The 20448-nt window shown below is 41.8% G+C and overlaps 1 protein-coding gene across 5 annotated transcripts in view; it reads right to left on the bottom strand.

Annotated features, from left to right (window-relative positions):
• Positions 1 to 6172: 6172 nt before the first annotated feature.
• Positions 6173 to 20448, bottom strand: part of GNB1 (G protein subunit beta 1) — a 55047-nt gene continuing 40771 nt past the window's right edge. The window contains exons 5-12 of one of the 5 annotated variants that reach the window (XM_089534343.1): positions 19998 to 20061; positions 14904 to 15023; positions 14130 to 14292; positions 11700 to 11766; positions 11068 to 11269; positions 10680 to 10896; positions 9602 to 9713; positions 6173 to 8339 (exon numbers count right to left, since the gene is read on the bottom strand). In XM_089534343.1, coding sequence (XP_089390469.1) covers positions 9607 to 9713; positions 10680 to 10896; positions 11068 to 11269; positions 11700 to 11766; positions 14130 to 14292; positions 14904 to 15023; positions 19998 to 20061 — 940 coding nt within the window. In that variant the 3' untranslated portion in view covers positions 6173 to 8339; positions 9602 to 9606. Of the gene's footprint in view, positions 8345 to 9597; positions 9714 to 10679; positions 10897 to 11067; positions 11270 to 11699; positions 11767 to 14129; positions 14293 to 14903; positions 15024 to 19997; positions 20062 to 20448 lie in introns of all 5 variants that reach the window. The other 4 variants (XM_089534342.1, XM_089534344.1, XM_089534345.1 and 1 more) reach the window with 4 other exon arrangements.

The raw sequence follows: 20448 nt of genomic DNA on the forward strand, positions 1-20448 counted from the left end.
TGTGCCTGGCGCATGTAAGTTTCATGGCTCTTCCCTTCTTGGGCAGGCCAAAAACTTTTCACCACCCCTTCATAAGGAATGCTGAGATTTCTAGTTTGGTGACCAACACCCTTATATATATATAAATTTAATTTAATTTTAATATATATTTATTTTTAGTTTTAGTTCATGAAAGTGTTTCAGAATTTGAACATTAAAAATAATTAAATAATGATTAAAATAATAATAATTCTAAGCCGCTCTGAGAGCCTTTAGGGCTGAAGGGTGGGGTATAAATACCATAAATAAAAATAAACAAATAACACATGTCCCTTTAAATACGGTACAAATAAATAGCCTCACACCAAATTATAATACTTTTAAATGGAGAATAGCCTCCCTCTCTAGGGCCTTTAAGTATGGATTTGTTACAAATCAAAAGGGAGTTTCCATCTTTCAAAGTCGTCGCAAATCCAATTTGATAAGAAAGGTTTCCATCTTCATTGCGCTCTGGGTGCAATGCATAATTTGTGGCAAAGAAAGGTTCTTGGCTTAGGTTACAGGATCATAAACACACTTTTTCTGCCTTCCTTGCCAATGCCCTGCTCAACCTCTGAGTTTCCCTACTCACAGTTTTCCCAGAGCAGATGCCCCCAGAAAATGATATGGCAACTAGCACAGGTGTCCACAGCATGTTCACCAACCACAGCCAATGGGTTAATCCCAGACTTGGCCATGTCTCCAACTCCTTAGAATCAGTGGAACATGCTAGTCATGGTTAATCCAAGCCCTAGTGACTTCAGTCTGTCTACTCAAACCACAACTACATTAGGATCCAACCCAAGATGGGGAATAGCTTTTCTTCTTCACATCACTAAGATCACACATTGTTCATTCAATGTTCCTTCATAGTCTTTCAACAAACTGACAACAGTGAGCCCTCCATCTCCAGGGATTTTTTTAACCATGGGTTCAAGCACCTACAGTTTGAAAATATACAAATTCCAGTAAGCAAACAATTTTATATCAGGGACACCATTTTACTACGCCATTGTATTTAATGGGATGTGAGCGTCCATGGATTTTGGTATCCATGGAAGGGTCCAGAAACCAAACCCCAGCGGATAACAAGGGCCCACTGTAACATACACTCACTCTGCTGAATTCCGGTCTTAACCCATGCTTAGCCCTTTAGAGAAAAAGGGTTCAAGCGAAGCACATGCTCTTAAGCATGCTTCATTGTTTGCAGTGATATCCAGACAAGAGAGTCCTTGAATCTTGTTGAGAGAGAGAGGTACTAGACAGCTCACATAACTTATTTATGTGGTTTCATGCTATGAAGTGTCCACGATGATGATTAATGCCAACGTTTCTCTTGGCTTTGCTTTCATCCTGCAGATGCTGCAGCGATTTCATACAGATCTTGTGGCCGTTTTGACCCATCGAGTCAAAATACTGGATGGTCTCCCTCCTCATATCTAGAACCACAAATGCCCAATGTATCCTTTCATGAATTGGCACCAAAGATCATATCTTGTTGGAATAAGTGCACTTCTTTGGTCCGTCTTCTTACCGCATTATAGCCTGCAGTATTTAACTTAAGAACATTCCTGTTCTTCTTTTTCAACTAGACAGTGTCTTCTGCCACAAGATTCCCAGGTTTAACTTAAGTGAGACCATCTCTGATAAATCACTGGCCAAGGGCTGCATTATACACTCTTTTTTCTGGACCACTATCTTGTCAGGTTCTGAAGATCTTTCTGGCGTTGCTAAGCTGCTTACATTTCTGCTAGAGCACAAGAAAAAGGGTGCAAGTGAAGCACATGCGCTCAAGCATGCTTCATTGTCTGCAACGATATCCGGACAAGAGAGTCCTTTGAATCTTGAGAGAGAGAGGTACTAGACAGCTCACATAACTTATGTATGTGGTTTCATACTATAAAATGTCAATGATCAAGCATTAAGGTCAACGTTTCTCTTGGCTTTGCTTTCATCCTGCAGATGTTCCAGCAATTTCATACAGATCTTGTGGCCATTTTGACCCATCGAGTCAAAATATTGGATGGTCTCCCTCTTCATATCTATAACCATGAATGCCCAATGTACCCTTTCATGAATTGGCACCAAAGATCATATCTTGTTGGAATAAGTCCACTTCTTTGGTCCGTCTTCTTACCGCATTATAGCCCGCAGTATTTAACTTCGGGTAGAAGAAAGTAAAGTACTGAAAGCATAAAGAGCTGGATATCCTTGCCTTTTATTTCTTTCCACTAAAAGACTCATATAGAAATTGATAACATTGTGGAGCCACTGTTGGTTTCTTAGAGACTGAAGGTCTCCTCGCGTAATATTCAGCTTGAAGGCGCTTGCCAAAATGTCATCTTCTTGGCTGTAATTTAGTATATTTGTTATCTTTCATTCCATATCAGGAAAGTACTCTATAGTCATTTTCCAGCTTAGACATTTATACATATCCATGCATCATTTTATTAGCTTACTCTTGTCCTTATTTCGATCGGTCCTTCTTTCTTGCCTTTCTAATGATCAGTATATCTTTTCAATATTGCTCATAGGGTACCCTCTAGTGGATGAAAATTTTCCATTGGTATTCGTCATCTTTCCATTTGCTTTACTTTTTTTCCTTAGGAAGAAAACCTCCACAGAAAGAAATCGCAGAGGTGCTTCCAGATGTCTTTTATCCTGCAATTGCAGGGTTTCCAGACATTGCCTTCTCTTTGTTATCGTTCCGCATTTTCCCATTTTGCTGCTTCTGTCTTTTTGTTCTTGCAAGAAGGAATCCTGTTAAGAATTGGTAGTGCTAGGCACGCTCTAGAACAAGGATGGGAATCATAAAGGCCTCAGCTTTTCAAAACCAAGTACCTTGAACTGGCTATTTGGAAGGCTATTTTTCAAAGGGTTTTAACCTATCCACATTCACCCAAGTCAATCAACTCAGGTCTGCCTCACTGTCCTCCAAGGAAGGCTTTCTCTTAGCCCTGATGCCATCACAGACACATCTGGTGAGAACACAGGAGAGAGCCTTTTTGGTGGCTGCTCCTAGGCCAGTGATGGCAAACCTATGGCACGCGTGCCAGAGGTGGCACTCAGAGCCCTCTCTGTGGGCACATGTACCATCGTCCCAGCACAGAGTTTGCTAGAGTTTGTTACTAGAAAGCCAGAAGGACATGGCACTTTGCAATAAGTGGGTTTTGGGTTGCAGTTTGGGCACTCAGTCCCTAAAAGGTTCACCATCACTGTCCTAGGCTACAGATCTCCCTTCTAAGACCAGCTGGATTAGCCCCTTTTCTGCTTTCCAGTGGCAGACAAAGATCTTTGAATTTACCCACACATTTGACTGTTAACTGGCCATTGCACAAAGTCTTTTACTTGTGGTGTGCTATATTTTTTTTCATGTTTTAAATTTTAAAGCGTTTTAATGTGTTTGGATAATTGTTTGAACTGTACTTTGTATCAACATACTGTGAACACCCTTGAGTTCTATACCGAGAGAAAACTGGGATACAAGTAAAGCAAAAATCAATACATATCTGTACTGCTGCTGAGACAGGTCTGACCTATGCGCACCTCTGTTTTTTTTCCTATCCAAATACTACGTGTCCCTGTTGTAATTCCTTTGGTTAGCTTAAGCACAACTTGTTTCGAGCCCATGCCCTCTGGGGTATCATTTGGTGCAAGTAATAATCCTGGATAACTTGCTGTGTAATAGCTTCAGATCATGATTATTATTATTATTATTAACCTTTATTTATGAAGCGCTGTAAATTTACACAGCGCTGTACATGCAATCTTTTTAGTTAGACGATTCCCTGCCCTCAGGCTTACAATCTAAAAAGACATGACACAGAGGGAGAAGGGAGTGGTGACGGGAAAGGGTAAGAGGTCCAGCAGTTCCTCTCAACCTCCGAGGCCTGGACCAAGGCAGATGGACTGGAGGGAGGGCTTGGCTTCAAAATGGAAGGTTAATCATTATCCAGGGACAATACATACTCACAAGTAGGATAATACATATACAGTACATAGCAATACAGGAAATGGATCAATAAACAGTCAACAACAGAACATCGGATAGTAAGCAACAATTATGCGAAGTCTGGGAAGGCTTCTCTGAACAGGATGGTTTTCAACACCGTTTTGAAGCTGGTTAAAGAAGTGATGACTCTTGCTTGTGGGGGAAGAAGGTTCCAGGAGTGAGGGGCAGCAAGTGAAAAGGGGCGAATCCGGGATGGGGCAGAGGAAATCATGGGCTGAGACAGGAACCCTTGACTACCAGAACGGAGGGCCCGAGTGGGAAGGTGAGGAGAAAGAAGGTCTGATAAGTAAGGAGGGGCCAGTCCATGGAGGGCTTTGAATGTCGACAGCAGGAGCTTATACTGAATGCGGAAAGGGAGAGGGAGCCAGTGAAGGGATGCCAACACAGGAGAGATGTGGTCAGAGCGGTGGGTGGAAGTGATAATGCGTGCAGCTGAATGCTGGGCAGAGATTAAAGGACGGAGGTGAGAAAGAGGAAGTCCAGCCAGGAGGACATTACAGTAATCAAGTCGTGAGATCACTAGGGCATGGACCAGGATCTTGGCAGTAGAGGCGGAGAGATATGGTTGGATTTTGGCAATATTGTACAAAAAGAATCTACAAGCCTTGGCTGTGGTCTGGATCTGAGGGATACACGACAGAGAAGAGTCAAAGATAAAGCAAAGACTGCGGGCTTGCTGGACTGGTTGAATGGAAATGTTGTCCACAGAGACAGAAAAGGAGTGTTGAAGGTTGGGCTTAGGAGGAAAGACAAGAAGCTCCGTCTTGGACATGTTGAGCTTCAAACGCCGATGGCGCATCCACTGTGAGACAGCTGTAAGGCAAGACGAGACTTGCTGTTCAAGCCTTGGAGAAAGGTCAGGGGCAGAAAGATACAGCTGGGTGTCATCAGCATACAGATGGTAGGAAAAACCAAAAGAGCTGATGAGTTTTCCTAAGGACAGTGTGTAGAGAGAAAACAGAAGGGGACCCAGAACAGAGCCCTGGGGAACTCCAACAGATAAGGGAACAGGAGAAGAAGTCTGACCCCCTGCAACTACTGCAAAAGATCTGCCGGACAAGTAAGATCTAAACCAGTCGAGAACAGAGTCTGAGAACCCAAGGTCAGAGAGTATGTCAATTAGGAGACAGTGATCAACAGTGTCGAAGGCTGCAGACAAATCGAGAAGAATGAGAACAGAGTAAAGGCCATTAGCCTTGGCCTGTAAAAGGTCATTCGAGATCTTTGTGAGAGCTGTCTCTGTGGAATGCCTTGGGCGGAAACCAGACTGATAGGGATCAAGGATGGAGTTGGTTTCGAGAAACTTGAGACAGCGTGAATAAACAACCCGTTCCAAAACCTTAGAAAGAAAGATCATGGCAGTTGGAAGAGTAGTTGTCGTCAGACATATATGCAGGAGCATTTATCATGCAGTAGTTACTCCAGAACATAGAGTACAGTGGTCCCTCCACATTCGCTGGGTTTAGTGGTAAAGGACCACTGTGAATGCAGATACCTCTCTAGGAATCTCCAGGTCCTCCAGTGTTAACTCTGTGGTCAACATCTGCCAGAAGTTCATTGTAGAATCATGCCAGAAGACCTACAAAAGCGTAGAGAAGTATTTTCTCTAGGAACGTTTAGGTTCTTCGGGGCAACTGTCTGGCAGAGTTGTTTTTTCCTAATACTGAGGTGGCATCTCTTTTCTTGTCATTTGAATTCATGGTTTTTGTTCTTGACTCAAGCAACAGAAAACAAGCTTGCTCCCGCATATGCATTCCTTAAAAATGGCTATCATATCACCACTCAGTCTTCTCTTTTCCATCTTCAGCATACATTACTCAACAAATAATGAAGACTATTGCAGAGAGATCTTGTAGCAGCTTTGAGACTAACTGAAGGAAAGAAACTGGCAGCATGAGCTTTCGTAGACTTAAGTCTAGTTCCCCAACTGCATCTGAGGAAGTAGACTTTAGTTTAGTCTTTCAGTTACTCTCTAAGGTGCTACAAGATCTCTCTACAACTGATTCTACAGACTAACACGGCTATATCTTTGAATTCCAACATAATGACGATGTAACACATAATAGGCAGAAGACATTATTCAGGCTGATAGCAAACAACCCAATCTCTGAGTTGGAAAAACCACACACGGTCCAAGTCAACTCATGTCAAACTGCTTTATTACATCTTAAATAACAGTACATTTTAATATAATCTATCTTGCATCCAGCTTTCTTGAAGTACACCAACTTTAAAATTAAATACAAAAGGTGAAGGATACAAGGGTGTGGAGAAAGCTCTACGGAGTTCCTTGAATGGGGTGGGGAGGTGGGTTTTAAAGTTTCAAAATGCCAAATCCAAGCCCCAAAATGCACGATCGCAGCACATTTTGTACCAAATGTTGCAGCGAGAGAGAGAGAGAAGAAATTAAAACCCAAATGAAGAAAAGCCACTGCTTTGGCAAACAAGGGTAAATTTTGGTTTGGTGAAAGAGAGAACCAGCGTTCTGACAAGACCTTTGCTGTTTAAACATTCTTTAGAGGCTTTCCCCTCCTCTTTCATTCTCAAAACACAAAGCCAGGAAAGGCGCTTGGAGGAAAAAACCCTAATCTGATTAAATGGGAGCACTTGGTCAGAGCCAACTGGCTTTTAGGAACTTAAAAGTGTTTTCCCCCTCCCTTCCCCACCCCAGAATCAAATCTATTGTGATGGTTGAAAAGGTGGCGATTGGTTTTTCCTTTTAAACATTAAGAATAGTGACTTATTACTACTCCGAGATGTGCATAACGCGGTCCGTTTCATTTCTCATAGGTCCTTGTTATGCACAGAGTAGTGACAGGAGATGAGATCGGCAATGGTTACGGCTTTCTTTTTCCTTTTGTCTTAAAATGAACAGGTTTATTTCTCGAAAGGAAACACATGTAAGGACGCTTTAGTCTCAGATGCACTTTAGCATTTCTACAGCATGCGATTCTAAAGAGTAATCCCACCCAATATGGCAAACTGAAACAATTTTTATGTCCTCTTCCCGTTGTTCTTGTTTAACTTAGAAAGTTTAAGATCATTATTTTCAAAAAAACATTAATTTGTACACTTGTTTCATACACAAAGAATTGATGGAGTAGCCAAGCGCTGAACAGGTTTCTCTTTTCAACCGCCCGCCCAACCCAAACCCAAACCCAAACCATCTTTGTTGACATTATGGGGTAGTGTCTGGCTATATAACCTGTCCTCCATTTAGGCATTAGAAATCCAAACTATGCAAAGGAAAGGATAATAAAATGTGAAGTGGGGTGGAAAAAAATCCTAGGCCTGTTACAGACTGCCAAAATAAAGCTGCTTCGGGTCTTTTTGGAGGTATGCTGTTTAAATGATGCATGCATCCTAAGAATCCAAAAGTTGCACCAAAGCTGCACTCCAGTGCTTACGAATGGAGTGTGGCTTTGGCGCGACCTCCAGACTCTTAGAACCCATGCATCATTTAAACAGCATACCTCCAAAGAGACCCGAAGCAGCTTTATTTTGGCAGTCTGTAACAGGCCCTAGTTTGCATTTTGATACCTATAAAAGGTGATTTTTTCTCTTAAAACAAACATTATACCATGTACAGCGTGTGCTTGGTTATCTTACTTCTTAACGTTATCCTATATATGCAATATTTTGTGCAACGATTTGTGACACTCGACGGAAACGGTTTTAAAAAAAAGGGACTAAATTTACAGCATTAACAATCCCAGGCGCGACTGGGCTGAGACTCCCTTAGTCTTGGCTCAACAACGGACCGTCAAAGCAAACTGTATTAAAAAAAGGAAAGGAAATGGAAATATGGACGAGAAAAGTAGATATCAACCCTGCTACAAACACGACTTCGAAGTTTGAAAGTGAGATTTAAAACAAAGGCCCTCCCACCCCCAACTCAGAGATTCGGTAAAACCAGGTCAACGGTCTGCGATTTTAAAACTACAGTGAAAGTTAGAAGTTGTCTGTTTCACAATGTTGTTTTTTTTCTCTTTTGTTTGGACATGCTTACACAAGTGTGTGTTTCTCTTTAGTTTCCTAGACGAAAAAGTGGTCCCAAAAAGGAATGCACAATTTTGACTTCTTTTGCTATTTTTTTGTATATAATAATTCACACAGATTTCTTCGCTTTAGAGAGAATTGTGCTCTTCGTTTCGGCAACGGGAGACGTGAAAGATCTCACCCTTTGGTGGTGGGGCAGGAACCGGGGAGAGGCAGGGGGTGTCCGAGTTAGTAGTAATAGTTGGATTCGATACATAATTTTAAACTTTCAACTGTTGGAAAAGTCTTCCAGTCGGCGGAGAGTCCACTGCTATTCTGACACAGAACAGACAGAAAGGTTTGTTTAGCTTGAAGGATATCAATCACAAAAAACATTGGACGCTAACCTTTCTCTCTCTGCAATCTGCAATGTAATCTAATCTGACCACCTGATTTTATTCCTAACTTTCTATGTTTTAATGTGTTTTAACATCATCTCTCCATTTTATATGCTTTAAGCAACCTTTCCATTTATGTAATCTAAGTTACTTTATGCCTCGATGGGCCTACTGACCATAAATAAAGACTGATTGGTTGATTTTGGTCATATCAAAAAAGACTGACAACTGCAATGAAAAGGAAACCAAACCTGGGATTTGGTCACGTTTATAGAACATCTTTAAAATCTTATCAAATCCTCTCATGCCTCTGCTTTTTAGAAAGCATTTAATCCTGGAATGCTGCAAAACAACAGGTACTAAGCTCCTACAATGGTTATTCTTTAAAGAAGTGGTTCCCAAACTTTGGTCTTCCAGATATTTTGGACTTCAGCTCCCAGAATTCCTGGCTGGGGCTTCTGGAAGTTGAAGTCCAAAATAACTTGAGGACCAAAGGCTAGGAGTCACTGCTCTAAAGCCTCAATGCTGCATATAATAAAGGCTTCAAGTTACATTCATAAGGACACACAACGTCAAAGGACACACAATATGGATGTGTTGAGCATAAGAACTTTCCAATGTCTACAGCAACTATGCAGTGTTATGTGCGAAGGGAAGTTTCCACAGTGGCTAAACTGAGGTCTGGGAAGCCCATAAGGAGGGCACAAAAGTCAACGCTTGTTTTTCACTTGTTGCTCTGCAGCAACTGGTGTTCAGAAGTATATTACTCCTACAGTCTCATCATGACTAGTAGCCACTGAATGCTTTATATTTCCATAAACCATATATCGAAACCATCAACTTCAAAATGACAAACAGGCTACAAGTGTCAACCTTCCCACAGGGATGCCATTAAAAGAGCACTCTCTTAACAATCTCTCCTGTCTCTGTCCTTTATGCGAGTTTTACAATGCTCTGTGGTTTCATGTGGGAGAGACAGACATACTGAAGCCCTGGAGCCTTCTCTGTAGACTGGAATGGGGCTTGGAATATATTGGGCTTCCCAACAGAAACAGGGTGATGGTGTGAAGCTATTCTGGAGCACGCATGTGACTGGTGGTCTTGTGCAATTACAGGACTAGTTAATGATAATGTGTGTGTGTGTGTGTGTAGTTGTGTTTTCCCACCCCTTCTATCCTTCTTAAAAAGTACCTACAGACTTTAATTCCAGATCTTGAGGAAGCTATCCCATGATCCTGTCGCCACTGCCATGCCATCATCAGTTACACCTAAGCAACTGACACGATTATCATGGCCAGCTAGGACACCTAGAAATTGGAAGGAGAGCGAGACAAAAAACAGAAACAAGTTTAAGATTTGACAGGTTCCAAAGATTATCACATCAAATATACACAGAATCCTAACATGGACAAAGTCTGGGTTTTTTAAATTATTGCTATTTGGCTCCTGCAATTTAAAGTGTTCTTCAGTAACTGGAAATGATTTTGGAAGGTGCTATTTTCTGAGTTCTTAATTCTACTACAATGTTCCTTGATTTTCTGAACAGCAATAACTGCACAGATATATTATGAAAGACAAACATCAGAAGCAGAGCAGTAGTAGCACATTTCCTGTTGTTATGGTACCCTGAAAATACAGCTAGCCCATTATTATATTGATAAATTCTTGCTAAGAAATGTATATATTAAGGATACTAACAGTAAAAGCTTTGGAAAATATTTTTAACATTAACAATGAGAACACAAAATACATTATGTTCAGAAAAGGAAAATGTTATTGAATGAGTGTTATAATAATAAAACCAGCATCTACAAATCAATATAGGATAGTTACCACTACTTGACCAAAAAGTGTGTGTGTCTGTGAAGTCCCACATTGTGAATATCCAGTGTCTAACATAGGTTATTATTAGCCTTATTCATAGGTTCTCTCAATTAGGATAGGTATACATGCAGAGAAAGAGGCACAATAACTCAGCTTTAAGAGGGCTATTCAGTTTCTTGTTACCGATACTGGCTGACATCCAGTTCAACATTTACAAGGTTGTAAGCTAACTCCTGGTTTGGGTTGGGGTAAAGTAATGTGCGTGAGAGAACCCAGAAATTTCTGGTTCGAATCACTTTAGTTTCTTTGTAAATGGTTTGGGTACTGGACTAGGACTCTGCCTGTCTTACTTGTTTCACCCTCCTTCATTTAGAGACCATGTCTTCTACCTCTACAGTATACTTGTTTCCTCTTTTGTATTCTTGGCCAAAGAGATTCCATAAGCTTACCTGCTCTGTCAGCTTTGAGTGTGTCCCATACATTGCAGTTAAAGTCATCATAGCCAGCTAGGAGAAGGCGTCCGCTCTTGGAGAAAGCTACAGAGGTGATGCCACAGATTATGTTGTCATGGGAATAAACCATAAGCTCCTGGTCAGCACGAAGGTCAAACAGCCGGCATGTGGCATCATCGGAGCCAGTGGCAAACGCATTGCCATTTGGGAAGAACTTGAGGGAAACAAAGAAACACGATTACAAGAAAGGTGTACTCTAACTTGCAAAGAAGCTTTCACAACAATTGGAGAACTATTTCATTCTCTGTGAAGATCTCCAGAATAAGTGTACAGTATCTCCTGTGCATGAAGATGTGTTCACTCTTACAATAAAGTTTTTACGTACACAGATGGCATTGATGTCTGACTCGTGGCCAGTGAAGGTTTGCCGGCACATTCCTTCTCGGACATCCCACAGCTTTGCAGAGGCATCACAGGCACCAGAAACAAAACACTTGGAATCCGGAGCAAGGGACAGGCTCATGACATCTCCGGTGTGACCAGTAAATGTGGTTGTTTGTTGGCCTGTTTCTATGTCCCAAAGGGCACTGACAGAGAATGGATGAAAATGAAGAAAAGAATGAGACTAACAAAAGCAAACAATTAGCATAGCACATTAAGTCACTGGTGACTCTGACTCTTTCCCCCCCCCCCCCAATTTGGGGTATCAGAAGAGAAGATAGCTCAAAATCCTTCCATGCAGAAATTTAGTTTTGGTTATCTCAAGATATCTTATGTCAGAAGTATAATATAGGGCTGTGGGAAGGAGGTAATATCATTGCTCTTGCTGGAGTTTGCCTTGTTAATGTATGAGAAAGTATTCAAGTAGATGGGGCTCCATCTACTGTCTGCTTACAGACACAGTGACTATCTCTGAGAGAACTAGACCCTAGTGAATTCATGCAAAGGTAAGACCTCAGAAGAACGTCCTACTTTACAGTTTTGCTTCCCAGCCTGTGTTAGTACTCTACTCCTTACCAAGTAGTATCTCCAGAGCTGGTAACAATTTGATTATCGTCCACAAAACGACAACATGACAAGTAGCCTGCAAAGGAGAGGAGAGAAAAAGTGAGAGCAAAATATGGTTGATGAATACTGAGAATTTTCCCCACCCCATCCTATACCTATTGCTTTTACTTCTTTTTAAAATGAATTGTTGTCTTCCACCAGCTAGACCAGGAGTGATCAACTTGTCCACTCCTAGATGATGTTGGATTGTAACTCTGTGAGTACTCATCACTTGCTAGTACCAGTAAGAGTTCCAGTCCAACAACAATGGTAGGGCCACAAGTTACTCACCCCACATCTAGACTGATATGTAGACCAGGGGAGGTACTGAAGTCACATAACTAGAGCTAGCATGACGAGACAACATTGCACCTCAGATTCTTCAACTTTATGTGTAGTAATCTTTTACCCGAGTAGACATACTTGACATCAACAGAGATTATAATCCCAGCATGCAAACTGCAGTCTATCAGAATCAGAGGTCTATCAGATCTTTCTATTCTTCTGTCCAAAACAAAAGGCTGATCACAGAAACTACCTTGTCTAAATAAGAATATTTTCTGGAAGTCTCCTAAATTCAGGTCTCAAATTTCTCACGCATATTGCTTGATAACTTCCTTGTCAGAGTAACATTCCCAAAGTTGGCCAAGGGTTTCCTCAAATGAAACAAAACAACAATGCTACCACAACAGTTCTTTCCATTTTTCGGCTTCACAGAACGAAAGGTTTTGGTGGAAGAAGCATAATTAGCCATAGCTGTCACCATGACCAAGAATCTGCTTCGACTGAGCTTATATGAGTGTGTAACTCTTATGCCCGTCTGAATATGGCTTTATGCATTTGTTATTCATTACATTAAATTGAGAGTTATAAACACTTTTGGCTCCGCTGGATTATAAATAACCATTCATGGCTGAGTAACCTCAGTTCCCCTCTGTGAGCTGTTTGCAGAGAGCGCCTTTTAGTCTGTATCTCTGAAGCCTTGCAGCGGCGGTGAGCCAGCAAGATACAGAGCCCCCCAAGGCTTCCTCTTAAGAACTGTTAAAGGTTTTTCCGGAGCCAAGCTGGCAACCTCTGGAGGAAGAGCCCTCTGCGCTTGGCCACACTTCGAGATTTTGTCCTTTTACAGAAACAAAGACAGTATACGAGATCCAACATAGCTCTGAAGGTAGGATGGGGGGTACAACAGTCTATTAGGATTTCTCTTGAGTTCATTCTTCCAGGCTGCAGTTCATCTAAGGTTAACTATCAATTTCAGGAGCAAACTGACTCTTGGATGGGATTCACTTAGGCCTGTTACAGACTGCCAAAATAAAGCTGCTTTGGGTCTCTTTGGAGGTATGCTCTTTAAATGATGCATGGGTCCTAAGAGTCCAGAGGTTGCGCCAAAGCCACTAAGCACTGGAGTGCAGCTTTGGTGCAGCTTCTGGATTCTTAGGATGCATGCATCATTTAAACAGCATACCTCCAAAGAGACCCAAAGCAGCTTTATTTTGGCAGTCTGTAACAGGCCTACGTATCACAAATAGTGGCTCCATGCCTATGTCTATAAACTTTACCAGTGGGAGAGATAAAAGTCTGTAACAGAATTTAAAGCTCTCTTGACAAACTGCAATTCACAGATTATTTGGAGGAATCCATGAGAAAGAATAAGTTCATTTCAAAATTGTTTCTTTTAATGTCACACAGCCCTGATTTTGGCAATACTTGTTTCTTTAAAAGGAACACCATGTCAATTTAGAGATGAGACACGTCGAGATTTCTGTGGTGATGGAAAGCCATTAATTTCTGTTATATTTGCTATATTCACTCATTTAAAGAAAAATAACAATAGCTGAATTGCCCTTTTAGATAAATTAGCTTCATGTATCGTGTCCATGTGCCCCTTCATTCTTGGTGGCAAAGCACAGCATATACATCCCTAAAGTGGTAGTCTAGCTATATGTTGCCTTGCCAGAATCTGCACCAGGGTGTCTCTCCAGAAGTTGCTGGACTTGAACCATGGGTTAGAAATGCTAGGAGCTGCAGTCCAATATCTAGAGAGCCATAATTTGACTACACATACTCCACACATGTGTACCACCACGAGGCAACATAAAGCGATTTCAATCTGCTTGTGGTATGATCTGTACAGGCAGAGAAATTACTCTATCACTATTCCAGCCTTGCTGTTGCTACTACAAAAGTAACTACCTACCTACCTAGGCAAGGCATTCACAGCCCTTGTAAAAGTTACAAAAATTACTTTTGGATTACAGCTGCCCATATCTTACAATAACTTTTATTTGCTCATTTTATAACAAACTTTATTGTGCAAGCAAGATGGAGACAGTTCTTTCAGGAGACAACATGGAGGAGTGCTTGCATTCATGTGGAGTTAATAGACTAAACCCCACTCACCTGTATGGCCAGCCAGTTCACGGCTTACGCGCACATTGCCTTCACGTGTTTTCAGGTTGTAAATGGAACATATGTTATCCAGACCACCACAAGCCACATAGTTTCCAGATGGGGCATAAGCACAGGTCATTACCCAGGAAGAGCGCAAGGGGATGGCATGGACCTAAATTAGAAGGAGGGAAAATACGTTAAGCCAGCCATTTTGTCAAGTTTTTGAAGTGAAGTAGCTTCCTTTGCTAAAAAAAAGTAGTAGACTACTGCTAAAAAACCTCCTCCCTGGATCTTCTGGACTCTAATATGCCATTCAGGGTAGCCTTCTGAAATGCCTGAAGGGGTTGGGACTCAGAGGCACTGTGTTTCAGTGGTTCCGGACCTACCTCTTAGGTTCCAGATCGGGGATAGTTGCTTCTCATAAAAGGAGATGTTATATGGCATACCACAAGGTGCCATTCTATCCCCAATGCTATTCAACATGTACATGAAACTGCTGGGAGTGATCTTCTGGAGGTATGGGGCAGCATGCTATTAGTATACTGAAGACACCTAAATATACTTCTTCATGCCTTCAAAAAAGAGCCTCAGCCAAGGATAGCGTGTCTCCTCTGAATGAATGCTTGGAAGAGGTAATGGATTGGATGAAGAAGATCAAACTGAAACTGAATCCAGACAAGAGAGAGGTGCTTACTAGCAAGGATTCTAACCTGGGGCTTCAACAATTGTATAATTGACTACAATCCCAGAGAGATACTGTAAGGGTTGAGAAATATTGCTTACCCTCCCTGATCCACGTCTCTCTAGGCGACGTTGGAGAAAGTAAGTGACCATGTTTGGACGTTGAGGGCGAAATGTGGGGGTGATGAATGGGATGGAGAGCGAGGACGGGAAGAGAAGGATCTGTGGAGAGAAGGTGGAGAGAAGGCAGGCTGAGGCGGACGGAGCATAGAGTGTAAGAAGTGGAGATGACTGCAACGGAAGTAGGAAGTAGAGGAGGAAACCATAGGGATGTCCATAGGGATAACCATAGAAGCGAAGCAAGAAATGGCGCTTGAGACTGGAATTGTAGTTTAAGAAAGGTAGAAAGAAATTTTCAGAGGAAAAGGCAAGACTGTAACTAAGCAAATGGTATTGATATGGGTATAATTGAAGTGATCATTATCCAACCTGGATCTGGCTCTGCTGGAAACAGTGAGAATATCTTAAGGTGCTGAAAGGTGGGTAATGAATAATTGTTGGGGCTTTTTTTCAGTTGGAATTTCAAATTGCTCAAAAATATACATAAGGCTTTTGGAATATATTTTGAACATATAACTGTATATGTATGCTTGTAAGGTAATTGTTTGAAATACTGTTATACTAATTAAGTAAGTAAGTAATTAACTATGCAATCTGATAGAATGGCATTTCGTGGTCAAACACAGAAAGCAAATATGCAGCCACAAAATCAAAGAAGATCCAAAACCAAAAAAATGTAGATTTTAATCAGGCAATTGTGGATAAAAGAAAATCCTTATCTCTGAACCTAACCCAACAGATGAATGCCTTTAAGAGGGAAATAAAACAGGAGATCCATGCAGATCTGAAAGAGATTAATCAATCTGTGGACAGACTGATGGCAGATATATGCAAGCCACAAAATGAAAAACGGACATTCTAGAATTTAAAAATGATAAGCTTGAATTAGATTTTGCCAAAATGGAGCATAAAAAAAGAGGAAGACTTAGATGAGAAAGAAATATAGGAGCAGAGAATGAGGGAGAAATGAGTGAAGATAAGAGGCTTATTGGAGGGAAAAATGAAAATTTAGTGGAGAAATTAATACCGAAAATTGCCCAGTTTATGGATAAAGAACTTGTCTGACCACCTTGTTCAGAAGAGATGGGAAATTCAGGAAGGTTTAAAGTTTTGGTGGGGGAAGGGTTTGTTAAACAATTCTTTGAAAGGAATAAATCAATAGGAAAACAAAAGGATAATCCGGATAATCAAGAAAAGGATGAAACTGAAGGAGGAGCCACAGCAGCGAAGCTAATTATAAGACGACGAAGAGAAGATGTGGAAACATCAGATGAAGGCGAAGATGGAGAGTTGAATCTTGTACCAGAAGATTTGTTAAGAGAATTGGATGATGAGGAAGTTGACTAAAATGAAAGAAGATCTTCAATTGAGAAACTAAGAGGGGAGGAGGACTACCAGCTGTTTGAGATGCTGGAAGAGCATGGGAGCACATACTAGCTGGTTCTCCCTTCTCTCCAAAGGCTTGGGAGAAGTCTGGGGACCCCGCTCAGGCCTTGCAGGGAAGGAAGGAGGGCACTTTGACTGCGTCCCCCTTCCCTCTGAAAGCTTGGGAGACGTCCAGGGACCTCTCTCAGGCCTTGAGAGGGAAGGGAAAAGGGTGCTTTGGTTGCTTCTACCTTCCCTCCGAAGGCCTGGGAGACGTCCAGGGACTTCTCTCAGGCCTAGGGAGGGAAGGAAGGAGGACGCACCTGCCGCTTCCTCTTTTAGTCCCAAGGATTCAGGGAGCTCAATTATCTGTGAGTCCGTTGCTGTGCGTGTGCACCCTCCCGGCTTTTCCGTCACTCACAGGGGAAAAGCCAGGGAGGGACGGAGAGGGAGGAGTGGACACGCGCACAGCTAGGGATTCGCGAATCGAATCCGCGAATCCCAAAGCCGCGAATCCAGAGAGACAACTGTAGAGCATTAGTAGATCAGTGAAGGCCTTTTGGAAAGAAAACATAGGCGTCTTACAGACGGGCCTAAGTGGCACCGTCGTTGCGCCAGGAATACGCGTGAGGGGCGGCGCTTCTGAACGCGCCTTGCCCCTCACGCGTATTCCGTACGGCAAGATGGGGGCGCCCTATACAGACGGGCGCGGCCATCTTGACGTAATGGACGCACAGCGTCCGGACGTCTAAACCCGGAAGAGACGTCGCGAGTGCGCGCTTTGGCACTTGCGGCGTCTCTTCCGGGTTGCCGGAAGTCCTTTTTTACAGCGTGGGGGAGTCGCGCGGTTTGGCTGCAGCGGCTTCCCCGCGCTGCAACCAGCAGCGGCCCAAGACCGCCCCTTTTGGGCAGTCTGTAACGGGTCATAGTTGCTGAAATATTTAAATATAATATAGTCCATAATAAATATAACCGGTTACAGATTCAGAGTTTATCTTAGGACACAGCCAAGAGTTTAATATGTATATAATATATAACATATATACAAGAATAGCTATACTCATAGATATATTATTTAAAGTGAAAATGAAATGGAACCATAAAAGCTCTTATACAGAGGACATTTACTAATATAGATATATATAGTATGGATAGTTATAATCTAGAGAGTACATTATATATTACAAATAAATATGTAGGATAGATTGAGCGTCCTTGTAGATAGTTTTTACTGTATGAACAACCTACAGTGCGCCCGCGCCATACGCGTGCGCGCCATACGCGGCCTTGAGCATATGTGCTCAAGCCCTGGCGCGTGCGCGGGGCAGAGTGTCCCATTCAATTGAATGGGCGCGCGCCCCCCGTTGCGCCCTGTGCGCGCCCGCGCCGCCGCGCACGAGCCCCATTGTTTCCAATGGGGCTCGAGCATAGGCGGAATTCGCCTTACGCAGAGGGATCTGGAACGGATCCCCCGCGTAAGGCGAAGACGGACTGTAGTTAATTTAAGCAGATTAGTCGGGGAATATAATAATTGACAGTCTTGGTATAGTTGGGTTTATCGATAAGCTTCAAAAGATAATAGCTTAAATTTAAAGAGATGAAGAGTTTGTGAAAAAGTAAGTATAGTTAAGGAAACTTATTTGTACAGCTTAGGAAGTTAAGATGTTCTTTGTTTAAATGTGAAGATATTGTTTGTTTGGTTGTTTTGTCTAATGTTTTATATATGTTAATATCACAACTTATAATGCTCAGCCAGTCAGCAAAACTTGACTAATGATACCGGCTTACTATCTTACAGGACATGGTAAGAAATACCAGAATGATGCATACATAACATTGGACTGGATGGCCCTTGTGGTCTCTTCCAACTCTACAATTCGATGATAACTGTTTGAACACTCTCAAACGCTATAAAAATAACAATTATAATTACCACAAGAGGCTTGACTTGAGGATGCAAATGAATGTGTGTTTAGTTACTGAATTAATCAGTGTATCTGTACAGTAAGATTCACTATGAAATTATGTCCTTGAGGGCCTTTTAAATATATATATATATATATATATATATATATATTCATATTAAGAAGAAAAACAAGGAAGCACCCAAACAAAGTTAAGCATGCTACTGTAACAAGTGGAATGATCCTTTATTTGGCATCCAAAGAAACACCTCTAAATCATTGCTCTTACTGCATCACTAGGATGAAGCCCCCCTTCTTTTAAAAGCACCTTCTTTGCGAAGTTCATCATCATAGCCAGCATGTGCAAGACTGCTTAGTTACAGCTATGATGCCTGTGATATTTTTAGCTTAGGTTTTGAATGTGTAAACGATTCTGATACTTATGAAAATGCTCATTTGAATCTACATTCTGGTTATTGCAGAACTGTCGTCTAATATCCTGCATTTGATGAATACTAGAGTCAGCATGGCGCAGTGGTTTGAGCACTAGATTTCAACTCTGGAGATCACCAGGGTTCAAATCCCTGCTTGTCCATGGACTGTGATTGGGTGATCTTAGGCAAGTTACACTCTCTCAGCATCAGAGGAAGGCAAACGCAAACTCCCTCTGAACAAACCTTGCCAAGAAAGCCCCATGATAGGTTTGCTATTAGTTAGAAATGACTTGAAGGCACACAACAACAACTTTACTGGCAAAGTCCTCCTTTCTAGAAGTGAAAGAGCGTGGTGAAGAGTAAATAGAATACTAACCTGTCATTTGACAACAGATTAACCCTTACTGTATTTCCTAACAATGTGAGTGAAGGCATCCAGATCTGTCTAAAAGACTGATCTGAATGTTTGCTAGTTTCAAGACTAAGTGAAGGTAATGCATAAGTGTGTGATTTTGGGGCTGTGCAACCAAGGGTTGTCATGCAGGCACCTCCAGGACTGCGGCAACCACATTTCGTGGTCCTGAACTGGTCTTTCCAGGGTGCCAAAAGAAGCTGCAAAAAGAGGCTCCATTTTGCATCCTGGAAAGGGTGCGATAGCTGTGGCTTTATGGCACTCCTTCGGCGCTGCATCATGTGGATTCAGTGCCAGAGGAGCAATGTGGCACCTCAAAGAACTCAAGCAATTACTAAGTACTTTCTTTCCCACACTGAAGAAACAGATGTTTCAAGGGATGAAAACTAAGCACCAGTGAGGTGCTTCCATGAACCTTTGCTGTCTCCTCTTCTAGAGTTGTACTTTACATTTAAGTCTGTATTTCCATTTCTGTTTTTTATCCAGCTATGACTTTCAATTCAATTATCTTCTAATATGTGCTAATCAAAGTCAGTGGATGCATCTCACATTAAGTGAACCTTGCATAATCTGGGTCCATGTTTCATATTACTACAGCCAGGACTGCAAGCCTCATTTCTAATACATATTTCTCTGCTAGAGAGGTTAACACTTTGCCTCACCAAGCATACCTCTTACTAAAAAGTTCCTACTCAGTGCCATTCCCCTTCATTTCACAAAGCAGCCTGCTCCCTCAAAATAAAATAAAATATTTAAAAAAGAAAAGAAAAAAGGTACCAATCTTGAATTTGTCTGTATCTATCCTCTTGGAATGATTATCTTTGGAAGAAAGCTAAACAAAAGCCCAATCCAAAAATGCAGCATTTGAAACACTCCTTCATAAAGTTTTCTTCCTTTGATTTATTCCTCCTCTTTCAGACAAGCTGTACTTAAGCAGAAGAAGCCAGGGAATTGCTCTCACCTTATTTGTGGTGTAACTGTCCCAAATGATAAGCTTGCCATCCTGTGATGCGCTAACAAGAAGCCTGGAGGTATGGGTAGGAAGAACGACATAAAACAAACAGATGAAGTACATATCAGCCGTGTAGGAAGATAGGTTTTACTTTCAATTAGGAGCTTTTGCTCTTTGTGTGGAAATGCTAACAGCTGTTTGTTCCAACCATTTGTTTAGCAAATTTACCAAGTTGTCCTCACACATTGGGAAACAAAGGCTCCATGCAGACTGCCAAAATAAAGCTGCTTCAAGTCACTTTGGAGGTATGCTGCTTAAATGATGCATGCGTCCGGAAGTTGCGCCAAAGCTGCACTCTAGTCCTTAGGACTTGATCGTGGCTTTGGTGTGGATTCCAGACTCTTAGTATGCATGCATCATTTAAAGAGCATACCTCCAAAGTGACCCAAAGCGGCTTTAT

This window comes from Sceloporus occidentalis, unplaced genomic scaffold, assembly GCF_023333645.1.
Source record: "Sceloporus occidentalis isolate IW3139 unplaced genomic scaffold, rSceOcc1.0.p SCAF_8, whole genome shotgun sequence".
Taxonomy (NCBI): Eukaryota; Metazoa; Chordata; class Lepidosauria; order Squamata; family Phrynosomatidae; genus Sceloporus; species Sceloporus occidentalis.